At 43.0% G+C, this 20,346-nt stretch overlaps 1 protein-coding gene across 1 annotated transcript in view; it reads right to left on the bottom strand.

Annotated features, from left to right (window-relative positions):
- Positions 1-20,346, bottom strand: part of ACACA (acetyl-CoA carboxylase alpha) — a 220,232-nt gene that overhangs the window by 180,236 nt on the left and 19,650 nt on the right. The window contains exons 7-17 of the mRNA XM_069971462.1: positions 19,757-19,855; positions 17,753-17,859; positions 16,572-16,682; positions 15,773-15,982; positions 14,273-14,443; positions 8,442-8,603; positions 5,654-5,817; positions 4,154-4,304; positions 2,936-3,039; positions 1,815-1,896; positions 687-832 (exon numbers count right to left, since the gene is read on the bottom strand). Of these exons, the coding sequence (XP_069827563.1) occupies positions 687-832; positions 1,815-1,896; positions 2,936-3,039; positions 4,154-4,304; positions 5,654-5,817; positions 8,442-8,603; positions 14,273-14,443; positions 15,773-15,982; positions 16,572-16,682; positions 17,753-17,859; positions 19,757-19,855 (1,507 nt within the window). The remainder of the gene's footprint in view (positions 1-686; positions 833-1,814; positions 1,897-2,935; positions 3,040-4,153; positions 4,305-5,653; positions 5,818-8,441; positions 8,604-14,272; positions 14,444-15,772; positions 15,983-16,571; positions 16,683-17,752; positions 17,860-19,756; positions 19,856-20,346) is intronic.

Raw genomic sequence — 20,346 nt, 5'->3', positions numbered from 1 at the left:
GGTTAGGAAGCGTGCTGGCTGATGTACCAGCACGTTTCCTTACCTTTATGCCCAATTTTAGTGTGATTGGTTCCCTTTAATCTTCTTCCCCCAGTTCTAAGCTGCTGCTTTCTGCTCAAGACACAAAAATCGGTGTGTGAGCTTTTTTTTCTCCTCCCCCTTCCTTCTGAGACAGCTGATGTAAACAAGTCCCTGGTAGGCATTCACTGCAACATTGTTGCTTCTTTGTAATGCTGAGAGGGTTATTCTGAGGTCAAATTGCTGATGAACTCATTGTAAATAACCCTCCCAGCATTACATAGGTGCTACAAAGTTGCCAGTCAGGGACTTACATCAGCAGTCTCAGAAGGGAGGGGGGAGAGAGAGAAAAGCTCACACACAGATGTTTGTTTCTTCAGCACAAAGCAGCAGCTTAGAACTGAGGGAAGGAGACAGAATAGATAACAAGTATGGAAGGAATTCTTAGTCTCACCATGGGTAGCAACATATGAATAGCTATGTTTAAGCGGAATACCCCTTTAAGGTTACATTCACACACCATCAAAATGACGGTCGTTTGATTTATCTGTAGTTAAATGGCGGTCGTCCAATAAAAACAGCCGTCCTTTTGATGATGTATAATCATAGCCTACTTTTTTACGCAGAGACAAGTAGTGAAACAAAAAAAATGTGAAACTTTTGCGTACCGGTCAATTTCCTCTTTAATATAAGTTGTATAGCTGCTACCATCATAGGATAACAGCAGGCCGCCATCGCTCAGTCTGTGCACATCCACTTCCACATAGGAGCTGTTCATTATCACAACATAAGAGTTTGGAGACTGACGTGTTACCTGGAACACAAGCGAATACAAGTACAAAGCTTCATTGTACTAATAAGGAAGGAAGGAAAACTTGTCTCAGGGTTGACCCTTTTAGCATTGTGTCCGACCATTTTAAACCTCTGCATCGCGCCTTCCGTTAAAAAAAAACAGGACTCTCAGATCTGCAAGATCTAGCAAATTTATAGGAACTTCTAGATGTAACCATCTCTAGAGTAACAAAGCATACAGCCGACCGTTTTCACGTCCAGGGCTCGTGAGACTGTATTCTCAGGTGCAGCCATTATTATTATTTATAAATTTACAAAGAATTTAGAGCAAAGGAAAAACAAAATTCTGATTAGCATCTTTTCCGGACATGAATTAAAAAATAAATAAATAAAAAAAATACTGCTGCACATTAAAAAAAAAAATCACATGTTCAAATATGTTACATAAAAGAACCTGAACCAGACACAGGCAGGAAATGAAAAAAAAATGCATTAAACCACTTTTGAATGGCTTTCACTTTAGATCTTCTCTTAATTACCTGAGGCAGAGAAGCTCGCTGATCTGCTAGGACGGTGGTAAGTAATACGCCCCCTGCTGTGAGAGTCCCGATCAGTCAGTGACCGGTACCTCTCCCTTAAATGCTGCAATTGCTATAGATTGTGGGGTTTAAGGGGTTAATAACAGGCAGCTTTGTGATTATCCCAAACTCCTGGGACACTAATGTATGAGGGGGCTGATCACACTGAAGCAGCCCCCCCCACCACACACACACACACACACACACACACACACACACACACACACATTAAAACCCCTTCATGTCAGGGACATTTATACGCATTTCTACTGTACAGGGCAGCAGCAGGAACGTATATCGCCCTATGGCTGACATGAAAGGGTTAAAATCTGGTAACATTTTTCAGCAATTTATGATTTTTTTTCTTCTGAAAACTCTATATACCTGTAGATTTTTTTGCACCTGCAGAAAATACACGTAGATTACCTTAAGCACGTATTTCTCCCCCTCATAGATTAGTTCCACATCCACGGTGTTTAGCAGGGTATGAGCAGGTAAGACCTGACCCCTGAGATGGAAGAAGACAATTCCTATTAATAATGGCTAGAACTCAGAATCATCTGAAATCTGTACATTAAATCCTCTTACCATGTGTTCTGTAATCTGAGTTTTACACAATGAGCCACATAACAGATGGTGTGTATGGGCAATGTGCAGAAATAATCAGAATGATTACCAGTGCACAGTGTCATGGAGGTGGGGCTTACTGGCCATTCTGCCTTCTGTCCAGCCATGACTCATCGCATCAGCATCCTCAAGAGGTGTGACTTTCCGCAATGAGCCCCGCCTCCATTACACCATTAACCCATGATAAAAAAGGTTTCTACCTTAAAGTGACTCTGTACCCACAATCTGTCCCCCCCAAACCACTTGTACCTTCGGATAGCTGCTTTTAATCAAAGATCTGTCCTGGGGTCCGTTCAGCAGGGGATGCAGTTAATGTCCCAAAAACAACTTTTAATCCTACAACGATGTGTCTAATGGCCGGGGCTTACATTTGTATATGCATTAGGCTGGCACACCCTCTCCGTCCTTCCTCACCACCCTCTTCATTATTAGAAATGATCCAGGAACATTTACTGCTGTTTGAGCTTTCCACAGGTGTATTAACGATCCAGCCCATGTTCATTATACACACAGGTGGGGAATAGGAAGCAATCTGCCTGGATCATTCCTAATGAGGAGGGTGGGGAGGAAGGACAGAGAGGTTGTGCCAGCCTAATGCATATACAAATGTAAGCCCCGGCCGTTAGACACAGCGCTGCCGGACTAAAAGTTGTTTTTATGACAATAACTGCATCCCCTGCCGAACGGACCCCAGGATAGATCTTGGAGTAAAAGCCGCTCTCTGAAGGTACAAGTGGTTTGAGGGGGACAGATTGTGGGTACAGAGTCGCTTTAATAAGGGTTGCAAGAATAAAATGGCATCACATCACACTTTTTTCCCTTTAAGGCCACTTTAAACAATTGTATTCACTTTAGAAACTAAGATAGCGAACATATTTTCCAACATTCAACAAAATATAGTCAATGTCTATAGACCGTACCGTTCCAAAGAGTGCAGGAAGTTAGAGACGCTATTTCTAAGGCTTACATCAGCCACGTGCAGCGCTCCGCACACGACTCCAAGCATAGTGTCAGGACGCTCAGCCTAAGAAACCAATACAGAATAAGATGAGCGCTGCTTAATGCTGATGTCTACCAACAAATGAGGACAAACTTCAGGCAGCATGAAAAACTGACAGGCTCCCCCTGTACAATCATGTAGGTTAGAAGATCTGAGTCACCAGGCTGGTCCCTGGTGATTCCTTCTGGCCCCTACGGCATTAAAGGGGTACTCTTATGAAAAAAAAATATTTAAAAATCAACAGGTGTAAGTAAGTTATGCTTTGAATTACTTATCTGCTCCTGTATTTCCTGCAGGAAGTGGTGTATTCCTTCCAGACACAGCGCTCTCTGCTGCCACCTCTGTCCATGTCAGGAACTGTCCAGAGCAGGAGAGGTTTTCTATGGGGATTTGCTACTGCTCTGGACAGTTCCTGACATGGACAGAGGTGGCAGCAGAGAGCACTGTATCAGACTGGAAAAAATACATCACTTCCTGCAGGACATACAGCAGCTAAGTACTGGAACACTGGAGATTTTTAAATATAAGTAAATTACAAATTTATATAACTTTCTGACACCAGTTGATCTGAAAGAAAACATTTCCTCTTTAATTGATAGACCTATCCCTATGTGGGTTAAAAGAAAGAAATCTATCTATTGATTCCAGTGACTTGGAGCCAGTTTCCAGCCGCTGTGAAGGTGGGTTCACACACTGTATACTTCAGGCAGTATTTGGTCCTCAAGTCAGGTCCTCATAGCAACCAAAACCAGGAGTGGATTGAAAACACAGAAAGGCTCTGTTCACACAATGTTGAAATTGAGTGGATGGCCGTCATATAACGGTAAATAACTGCCATTATTTCAATATAACAGCCGTTGTTTTAAAATAACAGCAAAAATTTGCCATTAAATGATGGCCATCCACTCAATTACAACATTATGTGAACATAGCCTTTCTGTGTTTTCAATCCACTCCTGGTTTTGGTTGCTATACAGCCTCACAAATACAGCCTCAAATATACATAGTGTGAACCCAGCCTCATACTGTAACTGTAATTCCTCTGAAAGTGAACCATACACCATTGTACAGAGGAAGTCTTTCATGCTTTCCGTGGTTCAGGCAGCATGACAGGGATGACAGCTTTCCGTCTTATTACCTGCACTTTTTCGGAGATAAGTCTGTCCAGCCATCCGGTGTCAATTCTGTTCTGCTGAAAACTTTCAGTTTCAAGAAGTTTTATCAAATATTCCACGGTTGTTCGAAAATCTCCACGGATGGACAATTCTTTCAGAGCAACCACCATATTACTAAGAAGGAAAGAGGGTTGTTGAATACAACTATTACTGGTATAGACAAACTCCCTCTCACATTTGCTTAAAGGAAACCAATAGATCCACTTTGGACCTCCCCACCCAGATGACTAGCTGCCGCCCCCTCTCCCAGCCTCATGCGCCTGATCAAAACTACCACCGCAAATGCAACTGGTAGCCTATAGATTAGGGGTGTCAAACTCAAATACACAGTGGGCCAAAATTAAAAAATTGGACCAAGTCGCGGGCCAACCATGATAAATATTGAATGCCGCGGTGCTAGCACTGTTAGAGCAGCGTGCGTTGTTCCTGGCACTGTCAGTGGTGTGCGTCTCCCAGCCCCGTGCACTATGATAAATTGCTATGAAATGATTAAACCCCAACCCATATAATAGCCAATCCCCAAAAAATTGCCCCACATATTAGCCAGCCCTCCCAATAGTGGCCAAATAGTAGCCAGCTCTCAAAGTTTCCCATATAGTAGCCAGCCCTCCCTTATAGTCTTTATATAGTAGATAGCCCTCCCCCACAGTCTCATATAGTAGCCAGCCCTCCCCAATAGTCTCTTTTATAGTAGCCAGCCCACCCTCATGGTCTTATATAGTAGCCAGCCTTCCCCCATAGTCTCATATAGTAGCCAGCCCTCCCCATAGTCTGTTATATAGTAGCAAGCCCTCCCCACTAGTCTCATATAGTAGCCAGCCCTCCGCATAGTCTCTTAAGGTGGGTTCACACTACGGAATTCTTGCGGATAAACTCTGCGGAATTCCGTCGGCTGTCCGCTCGCCTTTCCGCCAGTTCCATAGACACCATTCTATGGGCCGGCTGATTCCGCCGAAAGAAGTGACATGTCAATTCTTTCGGCGGAATGCGGAATCAGCCGGCCCATAGAATGGTGCCTATGGAACCGGCGGAAAGGTGTGCAGACAGCCAACGGAATTCCGCAAAGTTTATCCGCGAGAATTCCGTAGAGTGAACCCACCCTTATATAGTAGCCAGCCCTCCCCCCATAGCCTCTTATATAGTAGCCAGTCTTCCCCAGTAGTCTCATATAGTAGCCAGCTCTCCCCAATAGTCTCATGTAGTAGCCATCCTTCCCCATAGTCTCTTATATAGTAGCCAGCTATCCCCATAGTCTCTTATATAGTAGCCAGCGCTCCCCATAGTCTCTTATATAGTAGCTAGCGCTCCCCAATAGTCTCTTATATAGTAGCCATGGCGGGCCAAAAATAATGGCACCACGGGCCAGATTTGGCGCGCGGGTCAGGGTTTGACATCATACTGATTGGTTCCCTAAAAAAAAAAAACAAACAAAAAAAAAAAACACACACACACACACCACTTACGAAATCGCTTCTTCTCGGTTTTCTCCCCATGAGAAGCAGTGGCCAAACTGAGAATCGGCAAATTCATGGAGACCCCCTGCAGCCGCAACACTGAAGTAGCCCCAGACATTCTTGTTGCTGCGGAAGTTAAGTTCTTGAACAGTTCCAGAGCTCGGTTTAAAACCCTGAAACAAAACAAAGGAGAGGGGGTCACTGTGTCCCCATCTAAAAAAAACACACACAAATCTTAAAAAACTGCAACAATGGTACATCAGTATATTAAAGGGGTTATCCAGCGCTACAAAAACATGGCCACTTTTCCCCCTCTCTTGTCTCCACATTGGATGGGGTTTGGAACTCAGTTCCAATGAAGTAAATGGAGCTTAATTGCAAACCACACCTGAACTGGAGACAAGAGAGGGGAAAAGTGGCCATGTTTTTGTAGCGCTGGGTAACCCCTTTAATACAATCTCATGAGACAATTTTTTTTTTAGTGTTTGGTTGGTCTGTATTTTAGGGAATTTCGACCAAACACACTATTAGGCTAAATGCCCACAAAGAAGCTGGAAAAACTTGCAAAATCATATGGTGGGTCCCTTCTGAGCCCACCCTTCACCATACATACATACATACATAGTGGATGTTGGAAAGGGGTTATGAGGGTTAGGGTCCTATTACTTGGAGCGATTTTTATCGATTAATGACTAACGATAAACGATCACAAACGAGAGTCTTTATGGCTAACCTGAAATCGTTCACCATATTACACAGAACGATGGTCGTTAGATACGATTGTTATTGCAATCGTTTATTCCTTATGATCTCAGGAAAACAATGGGCAATGTGCTATTACACTGAACGATTAGTGAACAAATGCGGAACTTGAGCGAACGAATGTGGAATAAGGGTGTGTTTACACAGAAAGATTTATCTGACAGATTTTGGAAGCCAAAGCCAGAAATGGATTTGAAAAGAGAATAGATCCCCAGTCTTTCCTTTCTGACCTGATCCCTGTTTATAGTCTGTTCCTGGTTTTGGCTTCAAAGATCTGTCAGATAAATCTCTCTGTGTAAATGCACCATTACAGCGAACAATTAGCGAACAATTAACGATAATTTTAGGTTCCGATCTAAATCAACGATCAATGACACACGAATGATTTTTAGATCGTTGCCTGCAATTACACAGAACGATTATCGTTTAAATTAGAATGATATAACGATTTTTCGCACGATAATCGTCCCGTGTAATAGGGCCCTTAGGCTGGGTTCACACAAAAGGGATGGTAAAAACGGATGCATGTATGTGCATCTGTTTTCATCTGTTTTTCCATTTAAATCCATTATAAAAAAAAAACAAAAACAAAAAAAAAAAAAACACGGATCTGGGGGTTTTTAAAAGTCACAAAAATGAGGTTGACTACGTTTTTGTGTACGTTAAAAAAAAAACGGATCCGTTTTGATCCTTTCGTTTTATAATGGAATTCAAATGGAATGGAAAAACGGATGCACACACATGCATCCATTTTTTACCCGTTTTTTGCAAAAACATAGTGTGAACCCAGCCTTACATGTGTGCAGTTGGACTACTGCTGCTGGATAATTACACCTACAAATAATTTCCAACAGCCTAAATTACAATAGTTAATATCAACTAGAAAATTCTTTAATAAATACTATCACATAATTAACACCAGACTTGGGGATGCGGGAGGCCGCGGTACTACAGGGGTCACATCTATGGAAATAAAGTGCATGTGCATCAATTCAAGTAAACATTTCATCCTTACAGCATACTTGCATGTAATAAAGTGCTTGGTGCCCCAAACATCATGCTAATCATACGCTGAGCCGGTTATAAAATATAGTAGCGCACAGATGCACAAACACAGGTAATAACAATGTACAACCTGTTATCCCAGAAAAATTGCCCTCACCTCACACTCCAACATGTCTCCCTGAGGAAGCAGGGGTGAAGCGGCGTTGGAGTGTGAGGTGGTTATTATCTATTCAGTCTCCTTCCCCCAGTAAAGAGCTGCTGCTTTCTGCTGAAAATAAAAAAAATCTGTGTATGTGCTTTTCTGTCCAACTCCCCCTCCTCTCCCCTCCCTTCCTAGACAGCTCATGTAAACAAGTCCATATCTGTAACTTTGTAATGCCAGGAGGGCTAATCACAGGGAGTTCATTAGCAACTTGACTCAGAATAACCCTGCCAGCACTACAAAGAAGCTACATTGTTGCAGATACAGCCTGCCAGGGACTTGTTTCCATGAGCCACCTGGGAGGGGGGAGACAGAACGAAAAGCTCACACATAGATTTTTGTTTCTTCAGCAGAAAGCATCAGCTCAGAACTGGGGGAAGGAAACTAAATAGATAATAACAAGCATGGAATGAATTGTTAGTCTCACCATGGGCAGGAACATATGAAAAAAATATGTTTGAATGGAACATCCCATTAGGCAGTGATGAATGGCATAGTACACAGCTGGTTACTGTACAGGATCCTGGACTTCTATCATAATGACAGGAGTCCCTGTTTTTAAACTGTGTCCTACAAGTGTAAATATGTTGGCGGGATAAAAACAAAAAAAATACCATTTTGCTTTAAAACAAGCTTTCTTTTCCCAAGGCTGTAACCTCTGAGTCAGTGACTTGTCACCCTGATTCTTTCCATTTCTTATACAGAAATAGTTGTGTAATGAAAAATGTCTGTAAAAGGCTGGTGAGAAGTCTTCTCCATGCTGTGTGTACGATAGGAACCATGTCCTGAATAACCCTGTAATAGTAAGAGAGCACTCCTTTCCGATACCTCATCTGGGTTCTCACTTGTGATCCGGGCAGCGATGACATGTCCTCTAGGGCACGGAGCATTCATTGAGATATCGAAGTCAATGAGTGTGTCTCCCCAAGCTGTAACTCCATAGAGCATCCGAATATCCTTTATTCTATGGAGAGGGATTCCCATGGCAATCTGTTATAAATACAAGAAAAGGGCCAATAAGGACGATAAATCTCTACTGGAGGCCATAACAGCTACACAGGGCACATTCACTCTGGATTTACCAGTCATGCAGATTGGTTACATGTCAATGTATTAAAAAATCCACAATCCTGGGGAATGTTCACACAAGGCATATACAGTGCAGATATTGTGCAGTTAGGGCTGGGTGATATTGGCCTAAATTAATATCGAGGTTTATCATATATGTAGCCGCGGTAACCATAATTGTACGATAATTATCACACACCCCTTTTGTAAGCCACACCCCCTTTGCAAACCACACCCACTTGACCGTGCCAAACTGGGGATAAAAAAGTAACTCACTGAGCAGCAACACACGGCCGGGCCATTTAGTCTATTATTTATTATTATTTCTCATTATTAGGGTGAATCAGAGACATGGAAGTGTATGTGTACGGATGTGTATGTACAGCCACTACAGGACATATATACACAAGTATACCGCTATATACACACTACAGGACGTGTATACAGCTATATACACACACACACACACACACACACACTACAGGACGTGTATACACAGCCACTACACGACATATATATACAGGTATACAGCTATATACAGCCACTACAGGACATGTATACGCAGGTATATAGCTATATACACACTACAGGACGTGTATACACAGCTACTACAGGACATGTATAGAAAGGTATACAGCAATAACAGGACATATATACAGGTATACAGCTATGTACACAATACAGGACGTGTATACACGGGGCACATAGGGAAAGGGGTGTATGACTATATAGGGGGGGCACATAGGGATAGAGGTGTATGACTATACAGGATGGCACATAGGAATAGGGGTATATTACTATATAGGGGGTCACATAGGAATAAGGGTGTGGGACTATATGGGGGGGCACACAGGGATAGGGGGATGGGACTATACAGGACGTACATAAGGATAGGAGTGTATTACTATACAGGGAGCACCGCCCACTGCAACTCTCAGCAATGCTCACGGTGAATGCTGGGAGTCATAGTAATCAGCTGGCATAAGAGTCCAGCCAGATAGATAATTTAAGTACAAATTTGAAACTTGGGGCCTATTGCAATTCTCAGCAGAACTCCCACTGAATGCTGGGAGTTGTAGTTCAACTCTTGCATGATAGATATTTCACATTTAAGATGTGCAACCTGTGGCCAATTACAACTGTCAGCAGCAGGAATCTCAATGAATGCTGGGGGTTGTAGCTCACCCAAGCCCAATGCAAATCTCAGCAGCAGGTCTACCAGTGAATGCTGGGGGTTGTAGTTCACCCAGCCCAATGCAAATCTCAGGAGCAGCAGCACGTCTCCCAGTGAATGCTGGGGGTTGTAGTTCACCCAGCCCAATGCAAATCTCATGTCTCGGGGAAGACATGCCAGGCGGAGCCATACTGAGGGCGCTCTGTCATGAGGTGCTGCTGGGAGGCTGGCATCCCTGCACATGCAGCTTATAGCTCAGAGGGACTAAGAGAAATACCGCAGATACCGTCCTGGCAAAGTTGAGGTCGGTTAACCGACGCCAGAGAAGGTATCAGTATTTTTTCGGTAAATCGCCCAGCCCTACTTTGTCAAGTATTTTTTTAAAAATGCACAATACAAAGTATCATTTTGGTATTGGGAATTGTAATACTAAAGAAGGTATCAGTATGGAAATCAAAGTTCTGGTATCATGACATCCCCAACCCTGCACCTACAGCTGGATAGCCACAGGTTGGGAAAAATTAGTGCATTATGAGGGAATTGTGAACAGTCTTAAAGCAACTCTGTACCCACAAAGTTTTAAACTTGCAGCCCCGTGCCAAACGGGAGTATCTGTGCCCTAACTTTGCACCAGCCCTCTGTCCCTCCTCCCCACCATCTTTATCATTAGGAATGCCAATGGAACATTTTCTCCTGTCTGAACATTGCACTGGTGCCTTATTGATCCAGCCCATGTTCAGTATTCACACAGCTGACGAATAGGAGACAATCTGCCTGGAGCATTCCTAATGATGAGGAGGGTGGGGAGGAGGCACAGAGAGGTTGTGCCAGCCTAATGCTTACACAATCTAAGCCCCGGCCTTGGGCACGGGGCTACCAGTTTAAAAATTGTTTTTTAGGACAATGACTGCATCACCTGCCAAATGGCCAACAATAGGACTGGTTATTATAATGAGGTTTAACAAAGTGACAATAGGAATATACTGCTACATACTTATTCCCTATGTGTATCATGGGTACGATGTCATAATGACTCTGTGACATACCAGCTGTAGAATCTAGACCCGTGGATGTTGACTGCTTGACAGTCATTGCTGGATCACCCTCTAGTAGGAAAGGACCAGTGCGACTGACTTGCATTTTTGCAGTATTTTATTTGCGCTTTATATTTGTTTAATTGTCTGCCAGACATGGCAGAATCATACCACAGTAGAGTGGCCAGAATGAAGAAGCAGCTGCCATTAATCGCCACACATGGCCCACAGAAGACCGGTGAGCTCCTGCTTGACATGCACCTAACTCTGCAAAACCTGGCAAGGTACATGAATGCAGAAGAGGACTCTTTGCTGGTCCATGAGACGATGGACGCCCTCGTACTCTGCAGCGTCCAGTTGTTGAGAAGAGCAGTGTACCAGTAGTCCTGGGCTGTAGCAGGCTGGTATTATTAGGCTGAGCTTCTCACACTGATACTAATAGGCTGCTGCTGTTTGGTTTTTAAACCTAGCTGGTTATGGAAATAAGGGGAACACTATGCGTTTTTTTTTCCATAAATAAGTCATTAATTTAGGGGGAAAAAAAACGTAAAGGGTTCCCCCATTTCCATAACCAGCCAGGTTTAAAAATCATTGTGACAGGTGTTCTGCACCTTGGCAGATGCTGCTTACAGTATGGCACACAAGGGGTTGCATGGCATCCACACTTAACCCTTTTTGTGTGCCAGACTGAACAATGGGACCTCCAGGGGGTTAAGAGAGTATGCATGCCTTCCTCACTTAACCCCATTGGGGCCACATTGATGTCACCATGTACCAATCCCAGCAAGGAAGGGGTATTCACCCCAATGTCTTCCTTCTTTAGCAGAGCCTGGCACCCTGAGATCAAAGTATCCAGGCTCTCTCTCTTCTAATATGGAGTCTGTGAATCAACGGCTGCAGCCGGGACACTGCTGATGCGTCAGCTCAGCCAATCAAGGTCTGAAGCAGTGTCCCTGCCCAGCACCAAATTACAAGACGACGATGGTGAGAAGACTGGAGGGAAAGTTTTACTCAGAAGACACTTTCACGCAGAAAGGCAAAAACGCCAGAAAAAAACTTGCGTCGCATTGGCTTTTTTGTGAATTTTTTTGGGCAATAAAAATGCACAAAAAAATCTGTGTGTGAGGGCACCCTCACTGCAGTAAAATCAATGAGCTCTCACCTCCCCCTGCAGGCTGTGTGGACTGGACTCACAGTGCCGCAGCTCCCAGACTCAGCACAGTAACACACTATCCCCACCACACAGGTGACAGGCAGGAGGATATAGAGGGAAATGTCCATTCTGTGACATTTGCCCTGGCTGCTATGTATACATGGTATACGGCTCTGCTCTGCATTCGGTGCAGAGGGGGAGGGGCTGCAGGCTGCTTCTCCAGGCTGGGCACAGGGAAAATGGAGACAAGTATAAAAGTAAGTGTCAAAATATCTGTGTTCGATGTACAGTATATGTCCTTTTGGTATGTGCTGCATTTGGTGTCAGTGGCCTCTGCATAAGGTTGCTCAGTATGTTCTGGGAGCATTGCTGCCAGGGATTTAACCCTCAGTGAACTGTAGGAGGAACCACTGCTCCCAGAACAACCCGATACAGAGGCCACTGATACTATTCCAAACCTGTGCTGGGTAGCACATTGTGCTGTGGCTTCATCTCATCTCAGTATATCAAGTCTAAGCCGGTGATTCCCAACCAGGGTGCTGCGAGCCTTCGGTTATGAAATTAATTAAAAAGAGGAAAAAAAACAAAACAACTTTCTGTTCTCCTGGCCCGGGGAATGGGCGTGCGTCCGCATGACGGCAGAAAATACTACTCATGACGCTTGCGGCTTGCTGCCGTGGAGGAGCCAGCATACCAGGCAACCCATTAGGATGCCTGCAAATGCGTCATGGGCGGTAGGGCTGGGCGATATTGGCCTAAATCAATATCAATCGCACATGTAGCTGCGGTAACGATAATTATGACACTGTCCATTGTAAGCCACACCCACTTGCCAGAGCCAAACTGGAGATATTTTGTTTCAAAAAAGTAAAAAAAAAAAAAAAAAAAATAACTAGAGATGAGCAAACCAGGTTCCGGTTCGAGTCGATCTGAACCCGATCGTTTGGCATTTGATTAGCAGGGGCTGCTGAACTTGGATAAAGCTCTAAGGTTGTCTGGAAAACATAGATACAGCCAATGACTATATCCATGATTTCCACATAGCCTTAGGGCTTTATCCAACTTCAGCAGCCACCGCTAATCAAATGCCGGATCGACTCGAGCATGCTCCAGGTTCGCTCATCTCTAATAATAACTCACTGAGCAGCAAGGCAATGCTGTGAATTTAGGTTTTTGTCATTACTATTATTTGTTATTATTAGGGGGTCTCAGCAGGGTTATACAGATACGTACACGGGGGAGGGGAGATATTATATATACACACACATACATATATATATATATATATATATACACACACACACGAAGAGGGGGACAGGTCTCATACATATACATACACACAGGAAGCGGGGGACAGGTCCCTATATATACACTATGTACACACAGGAAGAGGGGGACAGTGTCCTTTGGGGAGCAAGTGTCCTTTATGCCCAAAGTACTCCATAAATGTATTTAATCAATACATTTGGAGGGCACGGAGCAGGGAGAGAGAGGTGCCTGTGCAACTACCTCCCCCCTCCCTCCCTGCTCAGTGCTGGACACATATACACTGTACTACTCCTCCCATCATCTGCTCATAGTATGAGCAGATGATGGGGAAGTAGTACCAGGGCCATCCCCCATCACCCCCCATCCCCCCCCCGCCGCCACATATGCACTGTAGTACTCCTCCCATCATTTGCTCATAGCTATCCCCATCACCAACCCGCCTGCTGCCGCCAACCTTTATGACAGTGAACGAACTTTATGAAAGTGTCTGAGTTTGGCAACTTCTCTGAACTCCCACGCTGGGCATTTAACTCCCAGTGTCTGGAGAAGGTGGAGGCAACCCAAGGACTACCTGGAGAACATGGATACAGTCTATGTTTATACCCAATATTTTTGTAACTTCTGGCTCAGTGGACCTTTTTGCATATTGATGTTTCTCAGGGGGCAATGCACCTAGGATTTCACTGCATTGAGCACTTTAACCTGTAGCGTTATCTTTGGCTGGTCTCCCTGAGATCAATCATCTGTTTGCCGTATTGGTCTACTAGGAATTGCTCCCACCTAGCCAGAATCCTGCTCCACACTGATGAATGACAACACTCCGAAACAGCTGTCTGTGGATGAATACCTGGCTTTGGTATTTAGCTGGTCATATCATCAGACTCGTAATTGGGTTGGAAATTGACTGAAGGGACCACTTATAATGGTGGTCTTCATACAGAAGCCATCCCTTTGCCAGTACCTGTAGTTGGGCAGCTGGAAGATTCACATCTGCCACCATCTCTGTGCAGGGGTGCTCCACCTGCAGACGTGGGTTCAGTTCCAGGAAGTAAAAGCTGCCGTCCTGACTGTAAAGATACTCAACGGTACCTGCGCTTACATATCCAACCATTTTTGCAAGCTTCACAGCACACTATAAAGAAAAGAAAAAGAAAAAAAATACACGCATCAATAAAATGTTAGACCAAAAATTACTGACAAGTCCAAGTACAGGCCGGGACTGCGGCAAGGATTCACCCCTAGAAGTATATTGTCCATAATTTGCGGACGTTATTGGCGTAATGTCTGTAACTTCCCACAATTTTTTTTTTCCGGCGAATGGACTGATGAGCTATCCACAGGATCCATAGGGAAGCTCGCCAGTCACTGATCCCATTCATTTGAACAGCAGAACCGTAGATAGCACATCAGTCTATTCTGGGAAATCTGTCTCTAGTAAGAGACAGCAAAAGAGAACACAGGACGTGGGGCTTCAAATGTTCTCTATATAGGAGGATGGGAAAGAGTTAGCGAGAGGGACCCTGGGCTTTGTGGATACAAAAAACGTCTTTCTCCATCCTTCAGAGTATCTGCACTGTCCAAGAAAGGTAAATCAAGGCTTTCTTCTAATGTCAGTGCTTAGTGTAAGCCCTTCTTTGTTAGGCTGCTACTATGCTGTACAGAAAAGGTAGATGAAGGCTTCTTTCAGTAGGCTAGTGATTAGTTTAGCCCTTCCTTCCTGTGATGTTGCCATTTTCTTCCTTTCTGCCGACCAAGCACATCACTAATCCCCGACTGTATAATAACACCAAACACCCACTATTAAAAGGCATACTCATCTGACCTATAACGGAATTGTCAGACTGGGGGAAAAAAATAAAAAATAAGTGTATGTATTCAGGGCATTTAAATTGACTCTGTAAGCAACTTTATGCTGTGTTATCTAAGGGTAGCAAAAACTAGTGACAGAAGCGGAGCGGAATGATGCATCACTGAACGGATTGATATATCCAATCCGCAGCTGCCCAGAGATATCCTCCTGAATAACATGGACAATAAGTAATCCTCTCCATTATGTGCATGTACTCAAAAGTCCTGGATATTCATGAGCACTAGCTCGATCTGCCCACCAGCTGCTGACTGGCAGTTATCTATCCATGCTGTGTATAGGTAATTAACAGTCAATCAGCAGCTGGAGGGCGGGGATAGGGGTGCGCCAAGAATCTTATTCTCCTGCATATTAGGGGGAACGGAAATTATGTAAGTAATACACCAATCTGTTCAGTATTTCTGTCACTAGTTTATGCTGCTCTCATAACCAAGCATAAACTTAGTGACAGATTCTCTTTAAGGTTTTTAATCATAATGTAATCTCAGTTTTTTGGGGGTGAAATATAGATATTAGCACCCTTTTAATACAACAAGGCCAAGGACTGGTTGTACTCTCCTAAGATCAAGAAGTCAATTAAACCATTTGCCTTACCTGCTCCATCTGTTCAAACACTGCACTGGTAGCAATGGAAGCAGGCGCCTCCTCGATAATCTTCTGGTGACGTCGCTGCACAGAACAATCACGGCCAAAAAGAGAAATGGCGTTTCCATACTGATCTGCCAGAATCTGTACCTCCAGGTGACGGGATTGCTTGGCCAGTCTCATTACAAATATTGGAGAGCCTGGAACTTCTGTCTGAACCTGGAAAACAGAATCCCAACACAGTGAAAACCAGAGCCTGTATATGTAATATCCATATAATCCATATATTCAAGGGGTTGTCCAGTGAAAAAAAATTCTTTTAAATCAACTGGTGTCAGAAAGTTATATAGATTTGTAATTTACTTCTATTTAAACTTCTCAAGTCTTCCCATACTTATAAGCTACTATATGTCCCGTAGGAAGTGTTGTTTATTTACATTCAGAAACAGTGCTCTCGGCTGACATCTCTGGCCGAGTCAGGAACTGTCCTGAGCAGGAGAGGTTTTCTATGGAGATTTGCTACTTCTCTGGACAGTTCCTGACTCGGCCAGAGATGTCAGCAGAGAGCAGTTTCTGAATGTAAATAAACACTATCTGCAGGGCATACAGCAGCTGATAAGTATGGAAAGACTTGAGATTTTTAAATAGAAGTAAATTACAAATCTATATAACCGTCTGACACCATTTTTTTTTCAAAGAAAATATATTTTGTTGGACAATCCCTTTAACTTACAAAACAGTCACAAGGAATATTTACAAGACGGCAGAGCAATACATCATCTTTGTTAAGTTAAGCTTTAAACCTTACCTGTCGAAAAAGGTTGGGAAAATCTTCTGCGTTGTTCACTTTCCGAATCCCTTTTCCGCCTCCTCCCTCAGAAGCCTTGATCATTACAGGATATCCCACCATTTCTGCCGCCTACAACAAACACATAAGCAATAAATGGAAGACACTCATGACCGTATATATTCTAATTAGAAGGTTTAGATACTTAAAAGGAATGTGAAAACGACTTATTGTTTAAATGATGTTTTTATGTTAAACATATTTTTAAAAAAAATTTTTGTGACTTTTTCTAATTTTCCATTTTTTTAACCTATATTATACAATAATCCTGATATCTTGCAGTTTTCATTCTCACTACTGGGGCAAAAACTAAGCTGAAGCTTCCTTTTGTCTCTGTGGTGATAAAAGGAGGATGCCGTAAAGTGATCTGTTAAGCACTGCAGCGACATGTGACACCAGTAGATGGAAGAAACAATAGCAGCTACCTGTGGAATGACCTTTTCACAGATCACAGAGCGCGCTCAGTAATGTTTCACATTCATCTCAAGAGGACAATGTCTGCCTATGTTGTCTATGTCCATGAGCCTTGCTGTTTAGAACAGCCCAGGCAATATGGAGGCCCTCATAACAATTTACAAAACATTAAATAATTTTTTTTTTTTACAGAAAATAGAAACAGATTAGAATAAAAGAAAATTCAGTTGAGAGATTCCCTTTAAGCGTTTTGAGTAGATAACCACAATGAAACTAATACACGCTTTCAAAATGTCAAAGAAATTTAGGGAATAAGAGTAAAATAAAATCCACTGCATGTTTAGTACATTATGAGGCTATGTTCTCACTATGTACAGAAAGCACAAACAATGGCCGTTGTTGTAAAACTAAGGCCAGAATACATATTCATGATCATTAATTCCTGCTGTAGTTTTAAAACGCCCGTTCACAAAAAAATGGCCGTTGTTAGTATGTAGGGGAAACATAGCCTGATGATATATAAGAGAAACAGATCGCTGATCTCAGGGAGACCAGACAAAGATGACACCGCCGGCTGCAAGTGAAAGCGCTCAATGCAGTGAAATCCTAGGTGCATTGCTCCCTGGGAAACATGAATATGTATGAATATTCTTTTACATATTGATGGTATATAAAGCATTGTAAGCAGAACTTTATTATAAGCTTATCAGCATTATAAACTATCTTACCTTGAGCCCATCATCCACATCTATGACATAGCCCTTCTCATAAACCTCCTGTGGCACACTTAAAGTGCGCTTCTTCAGATCGCTTTCCTGCCAGTCTACTTTCAAACCTAGAAGAGAAATATGTTGAATGGGATATATGAAAACCCTGTATACAATGGGAATTTAAAGCGACTCTGTACCCACAATCTCACCCCCCCCCCCCCCAAACACTTGAACCTTCGGATAGCTGCTTTTAATCCAATATCTGTCCTGGGGTCCGTTTGGCAGGTAATGCAGTTACTGTCCTAAAAAAAGATTTTTAAACTTGAAGCCCCGTGCCAAACGGGAATATCTGTGCCCTAACTTTGCACCACCCCTTTGTCCCTCCTCCCCACCCTCTTCATCATTAGGAATGCTCCAGGCAGATTATCTCCTATTCCCCACCTGTGTCAGCACGGCACATGGGTCGGATCGTTAAGTCACCTGTGCAATGTTCAACATGGAGAAAATGTTTCAGTGGCATTACTAATGATAAAGAGGGTGGGGAGGAGGGACGGAGGGGTGCAAAGTTAGGGCACAGATACTTTAAAACTTGAAGCCTGTGCCAAACGGGAGTATTTTTTTAGGACAATAACTGCATCACCTGCCGAATGGACCCCAGGACAGATCTTGGATTAAAAGCAGCTATCTGAAGGTACAAGTGTTTGGGGAGGGGTCGGATTGTAGGTGCAGAGTCACTTTAAGTTGCCATATTAAAAAGAGACTACATCTTTTTTATCCTTATAGGGATAAAAAAAATAAAAACAACTATCCGGACAAGAAGACAACCCCTTACTAAAAAGTTTATACTAGTAGAACTTGAACACATAGCTAAATACCTCAAACAGTGGAATAAAATCACTGGCCAAGATTTAGTTACACTGTCACCCCATTTTTGCATTCCGATTTCTCTACACAGGTGTAAAGGGTCAATTTAGCAGTTTCATGCCTTATTTTATATAATTCGTCATGGTGCTTGTTCAAGTAAAAATGATCTTTTATTATCTGCGGATTGTGCCATCTGAAGACCTGCCCAGGTACCACAATCCGCAGATAATAAAAGATCACTTTTACTGGAACAAGCACCATGACATGTGATATAAAATAAGGCATGAATACTGCTAAATTTACCCTTTACACCTGAGTAGAAAAGTCATATTGCAAAAAGAGGGGGGGGGGCAGTGTCACTGTCATTTGCCCTCAACAACCAATCACTGCCCAGTTTTAATATCTAACAAGATGTGTGTATGTATATATTTATACATACATATATATACACACACACAAACACACACAGAGTAACCAGAGAATGCAGGGAACTGGACACTGCTTTTATTTTACACCATGATGGAGGAAACAATTAGGTGCTATTACACAGGACGGTTATTGTGTGAATTATCGTTATATCGTTCTAATTTAAATGATAATTGTTTTGTGTACACACAGACAACCATCAATCCACCAATGAGAAATCGTTCATTGGTGCGGACACCAAAATCACCATTAATTGTTCGCTGTAATTCCACATCGTTCCTTCAGTTGCTGGGATCACATGGAGTAAACGATTGTAGCAACGACTGTAACTAACAACTATCACTCTGTGTATTGTGGTGAACAATTTCAGGTTACAATCTTGTTTGCGATCGTTTATTGTTAATTGTTAAAAATCACTAAGGGTGCCTTTACACAGAGATTTATGTGACAGATTTTGGAAGCCAAAGCCAGGAATGGATTTGAGATGAGGAGAAATCTCAGTCTTTCCTTTATGACCTGTTCCCTGTTTATAGTCTGTTCCTGGCTTTGGCTTCAAAGATCTGTCAGATAAATCTCTCTGTGTAAACGCACCATAGGTCTAATATAACCCTTAGGCCATGCTCAAACTGGCATTAGGGGCTTCTTTCTGTCACACTTTGTAGACCTAGAGCTTTATAACAAATATATATATATATATATGTATATGATTGATCTGTAGATTGCTTCTCTCACCGCTGCCGCTCCACGGTAGTGTTGGAATTCCGGCTGTTTGGGCAACAATTGAGGATGCAATTTTATCGCCTAATGCCCACATAGCTTGACTTGGCGGACCTGTAATGAGATTGACATAATGAAGAATCACCAAATCATCTATTTCTCCATTATGTAGAACTTTTTTGGTCTTACTCAATGTCGTTTCAATCAGTGTAAGGCTATGTTCACATAACGTAAAAAACACGGCCATATTTCATACGGATGTAGTTGCGCAAACAACGGCCATTAGTATGTAATACGGCCGTGTTTTTTACGTAGTGTGAACCCAGCCTAAGGCTATGTTCACACTTTGTAAAAGATCTTTATGGCCGTAGTGTTCTGATGCGGGCCCATCATTGCGCGCCGCATCAGAACGGCCCATAGGACACAATGAAACAAGCGTCCGGAGCCGCTCGCTTCATTGTGTGAACTGACAGGGATTCCTACGGCCGCAATTCACTGAATTGCGGCCTGCAGAAAACTGACATGTCAGTTCTTTGCGGCCCAGCATGTATACACTCCGGCACTGTATAAACTCCGGCCGGGATCCCATAGAGGAATAGGCAATG

Source organism: Dendropsophus ebraccatus, chromosome 5, assembly GCF_027789765.1.
Source record: "Dendropsophus ebraccatus isolate aDenEbr1 chromosome 5, aDenEbr1.pat, whole genome shotgun sequence".
NCBI classification, from domain to species: Eukaryota; Metazoa; Chordata; class Amphibia; order Anura; family Hylidae; genus Dendropsophus; species Dendropsophus ebraccatus.
The sequence above is the reverse complement of the archived record's forward strand: the minus strand, read 5'-3'. Positions and strand labels throughout refer to the sequence as shown.